Raw genomic sequence first — 5,000 nt, forward strand, 5'->3', positions numbered from 1 at the left:
TTCTGGTGATAGTTTTGTTGTTTTTTTCTAATCTAACAAAATTCACTAAACATTTTTTTCAATTAAAAACATGTATGAATATTTATATATATATATATATATTATATATATATATATATATATGTATATATACATATATATGCGTGTGTGTATATATATATATATATATATATATATATATATATACACTGTATATAGTTTTGTAACATAACTGTGAAAACAAAATATTGAAAAACATGTGTTTGAATAATCCACAAACTATGTTATTATATATGCATATACACCAATAAATACTTTAGGCGTTTTAAGAAATAATTGTAGAAAAAACACATTATTTTTATTCATACAAATTCTCAAAATAAAATATGGCATAGAAAAAATATATATAAATATACAAACGTTTTGTGAACAAAATATACTGTAATAAATATACATGTGTAAAGAAATAAGGTTTTTCAATGAAAAAATATCTTTAATGGAATTTATTATTTGTGAAACCAATAACAAAAATAACTTGGGACTATGCCATATATTATTTTGCTTATGATACATTAGAAAACACAGGTACAGGGACTATTTTATTCCGAAATGACCACTTTATTTTTGTAATATGTGTATTTTTTATAAAATGTTGAAATAATTGTGTGACTTCATACTTTTTTCAATGTGCTGACACCCAGAAGTCATGGACGTCACATTTGGTTTCCACAAGACTGAGTGACTGAATATTAGAAAATATGATCATTTTACAAAGACATCAACAGGAAATTTAATTACTGTATTTTTCGGACTATAAGTCGCAGTTTTTTACTTATAGTCGGGAGCGACTTATGTGTGAAATTATTAACACATTACCGTAAAATATCAAATAATATTATTTAGCTCATTCACGTAAGAGACTAGAGGTATAAGATTTCATAAGATTTATGGATTAGGAGTGACAGATAGTTTGGTAAAGGTATAGCATGTTCTATATGTTATAGTTATTTGAATGACTCTTATTGTCAAAGTTAGTTTGTGACGAACCCCGAGATGGAGGCAGACATGGAGTGAGAAAACATGATTTCATTTAAAACACTAAGACAAAAACAAACAAAGAGTACAAACAAAAAGCACGCACGTGGGCGGATAACAAAAAAAAAAGGCCTAGCGCGGAAGCTAGCAGGTATCTAGCAGGGAAACAGAAGTCGTACTTGTAATAAGAAAACAAACCGGTAAGCTAAAACCCGCTATCAATTATAGCCTACCACAACGCTGCATAGACACGACAGGTAGCAACGACAAGAGCGACATGCAATACAATAATCCAGCACTGACTGGAAGACAAAGCAGGTACACATAGGGGCGGGCTGATTGACACCAGGTGTGGCCAGGTGCCAATCAGCCGCAGCTGAGGTGAAACAGTGCTCAGGGAGAAAGACAGGAAACTAACAAAATAAGAGCGCTGCCAGAAACTAAAGACAGGACATACTAAGCACACAGGGGAAAAACAAAAACAAACTTACCATAATATGTTAGGTTAACATAGCAGGCACCTTCTCAGTTGGTTATTTATGCCTCATATAACCTACACTTATTCAGCCTGTTGTTCACTATTCTTTATTTAGTTTAAATTGCCTTTCAAATGTCTATTCTTAGTGTTGGATTTTATTGAATAAATGTCCCCCAAAAATGCGACTTATATATGTTGTTTGCCGGCAGTAAGTCGGACACGTTTCCAGTGAGGGTTGGACTCTGCCAAGGCTGTCCTTTGTCACCCATTCTGTTCAGAACTTTTATGGACAGAATTTCTAGGCGCAGTCAAGGCGTTGAGGGGTTCCGGTTTGGTGACCGCAGGATTAGGTCTCTGCTTTTTGCAGATGATGTGGTCCTGATGGCTTCATCTGGCAGGGATCTTCAGCTCTCACTAGATCGGTTCGCAGCCAAGTGTGAAGCGACCGGAATGAGAATCAGCACCTCCAAGTCCGAGTCCATGGTTCTCGCCCAGAAAAGGGTGGAGTGCCATCTCCGGGTTGGGGAGGAGACCCTGCCCCAAGTGGAGGAGTTCAAGTACCTAGGAGTCTTGTTCACGAGTGAGGGAAGAGTGGATCGTGAGATCGACAGGCGGATCGGTGCGGCGTCTTCAGTAATGCGGACGTTGTACCGATCCGTTGTGGTGAGGAAGGAGCTGAGCCGGAAGGCAAAGCTCTCAATTTACCGGTCGATCTACGTTCCCATCCTCACCTATGGTCATGAGCTTTGGGTCATGACCGAAAGGACAAGATCACGGGTACAAGCGGCCCAAATGAGTTTGGGTCTCTCCCTTAGAGATAGGGTGAGAAGCTCTGTCATCCGGGAGGAACTCAAAGTAAAGCCGCTGCTCCTCCACATGGAGAGGAGCCAGATGAGGTGGTTCGGGCATCTGGTCAGGATGCCACCCGAACGCCTCCCTAGGGAGGTGTTTAAGGCACATCCGACCACTAGGAGGCCACGGGGAAGACCCAGGACACGTTGGGAAGACTATGTCTCCCGGCTGGCCTGGGAACGCCTCGGGATCCCCCGGGAAGAGCTAGACGAAGTGGCTGGGGAGAGGGAAGTCTGGGTTTCCCTGCTTAGGCTGTTGCCCCCGCGACCCGACCTCGGATAAGCGGAAGAAGATGGATGGATGGATGGATATGTTTTTTCCCTTCTTTATTATGCATTTTCGGCAGGTGCGACTAATACTCCAGGGCGACTTATACTCGGAAAAATAGGGTAAATCATTTTACAAAGACAATTACAAGAAATGAAATGAAATGATGCTCTGAAGGACTTTGAAGGGTGGTCACTCACCAGCATGTTTCACTTCTGCAACATTCCAGCCGAGTGTTGGGATGGGAGACATGACATGACAGATGAATGAATGGAAACCCAAACAAGCCAAACACAGAAAGTGAATTTTAACTCAAAAGGACAAAAGCATCCTTGCTAATTATTCTTTTCCCAACATGGCACAGACTGGATGAGTGGGATGAGACTTTGACATCTGATGTAAACCTGTGCCGCCACCTACCGGCACGACGGAGGGTCCGGTGGGCAGAGTGTTCTCAGCCAGCTGGGCCACTAAAGAGTTGCCATGAGGCTCCATCTCTGGAGGATGAGTGGCTCTCCAGTAGGACTCCAGGTAATCTGCAATGTGCTCGCAGGCGTCCGTTAGCTGGTTCTCGTCGAGGATGACGTCAAACATCTCCTGCAGAGGGCGGGGGGTTATTTGAATATGAATTCAACAACGTTTATGTACAATAATATTGCAGGAGTACTGAACAAGGGTTCCCTGATTTTATGTCTCTCCCCATTACTATTCATTATAACCAGGGAGAGAAAACACACATGCCCAGGTTAACTAAAGTCCACATGTCACATCAAAGACACAGAGCTTGATCAGATAAGGGATCTCTTGCTAAGTGTCACATTCCTGAGCCCAATAAACAACTTTTGGTACCCAGTTCAAAGAACATCATCCATTTAAACGAGTATAAGTCATTTTGCTATCACAGAAGCCATAAGTTAAGCAAACATTTAAGTATTTATTTGGATTTTGACCAGCAAAGTTAGACAGTATAATATTTTGCCTGAAAATAATGCCTACATTAAACCGGTCCGTGGTGCAAAAAAGGTTGGGGACCACTTCTTTAGCGTCTTATTTCAAATAGAACACGCCACAGGATAAATAGAAACCTCAAAAGGAGTGAAGTTGTCACGTTGTGTAAATGGTAAATAAAAAGAGAATACTGTTATGTCCTGGTGATCATGTTTAGTTTGGCTATGTTTTGTTTGGGTTTTTTGCACTCTGTCAGTTCCTGTTTTTTCACTCCCTGCTTTGTTTCCATGACAACCCATTAGTTTTCACCTGTCCTCATGTCACGCACCTGATTCATTTGGACTCGCGCACCTGTTGTTAATAATGTCCCCTCTATTCAAGCCTGTAGTTGCCAGGCAGTCAGCCTGGCGACGTCCCCCTCTACCCTTGCTCCATGCCAATGATCCATGTTCCTTTCTCGTTCCAAGTAAGTTTTTTGTTATTCATGCCATAGTGCAAGTTTTGTTTTATGTTCATAGTTTTGCCTCAGTGCAAGTTTTTGTTTTCATAGCCAAGTTTTCAACCTCCGCTGAGAGCGCCTTTTGTTTGTTCCTGTTTATAGTCACATTGGTAAACTTTGTTCTTTTTTGCAAATATTAGCTCATTTGCAATTTGATGCCTGCAACATGTTTCAAAAAAGCTGGCAGAAGTGGCAAAAAAGAGTGATAAAGTTGAGGAATGCTCATCAAATACTTATTTGGAACATCCCACAGGTGAACAGGCTAATTGGGAACAGGTGCGTGCCATGATTGGGTATAAAATGAAATGCTCACTCGTTCACAAACAAGGACGGGGCGAGGGTCACCACTTTGTCAGCAAATCTGTTTGTTTCGGACTCCCTCAGTTCCTGTTTTGTGCACCCTTGATATTGTTTTCTGTTACCACGGGTGACTCGTGTCTGGGATGCTCACCTGCTGCCAGGCACTAATCAGAGTGCTATTTATTCCCGTTTCTTTCCGCACTCAGTCTGGCTTTCTTAGTTTGCTACTCACAACAGGTAACGATGGTTAGTTTTTGATTCCTCCTGGAATGCGCCTCGCCGTAAAAGTGTCTGTTTTTCAGATCTGAACAGCCCTGGGAGGGGCAGTAGCAGGACCGTGAATTAAATAACTCCGACTTAAACAAGTTGAAAAACGTATTCGGGTGTTACCATTTAGTGGTCAATTGTACAGAATATGTACTGTATTGTGCAATCTACTAATAAAAAGTTTTTCAATCAATCAATCAAAAAAATCCGATAGTCTCCAAGAAGATAAGAAGGACGAGCAGAGAGGGGGTAAACTTGACACCGCTCCAAACACATTTAGTTTTGGCTGATCATGACTCAGTGCTGGGCTGCTGCATGATGTGGCCCCTCCCCTTAGAATCAGCTTCAGCTAAGTAATCAGGGGATGCCCAACTA

At 41.3% G+C, this 5,000-nt stretch overlaps 1 protein-coding gene across 1 annotated transcript in view; it reads right to left on the reverse strand.

Moving 5' to 3' along the window:
* Positions 1-5,000, reverse strand: part of LOC133568886 (voltage-dependent L-type calcium channel subunit beta-3-like) — a 55,568-nt gene that overhangs the window by 1,472 nt on the left and 49,096 nt on the right. The window contains exon 14 of the mRNA XM_061921078.1: positions 3,032-3,208. Coding sequence (XP_061777062.1) covers positions 3,032-3,208 — 177 coding nt within the window. The remainder of the gene's footprint in view (positions 1-3,031; positions 3,209-5,000) is intronic.

This window comes from Nerophis ophidion, linkage group LG14 (assembly GCF_033978795.1).
Source record: "Nerophis ophidion isolate RoL-2023_Sa linkage group LG14, RoL_Noph_v1.0, whole genome shotgun sequence".
Lineage (NCBI taxonomy): Eukaryota > Metazoa > Chordata > Actinopteri > Syngnathiformes > Syngnathidae > Nerophis > Nerophis ophidion.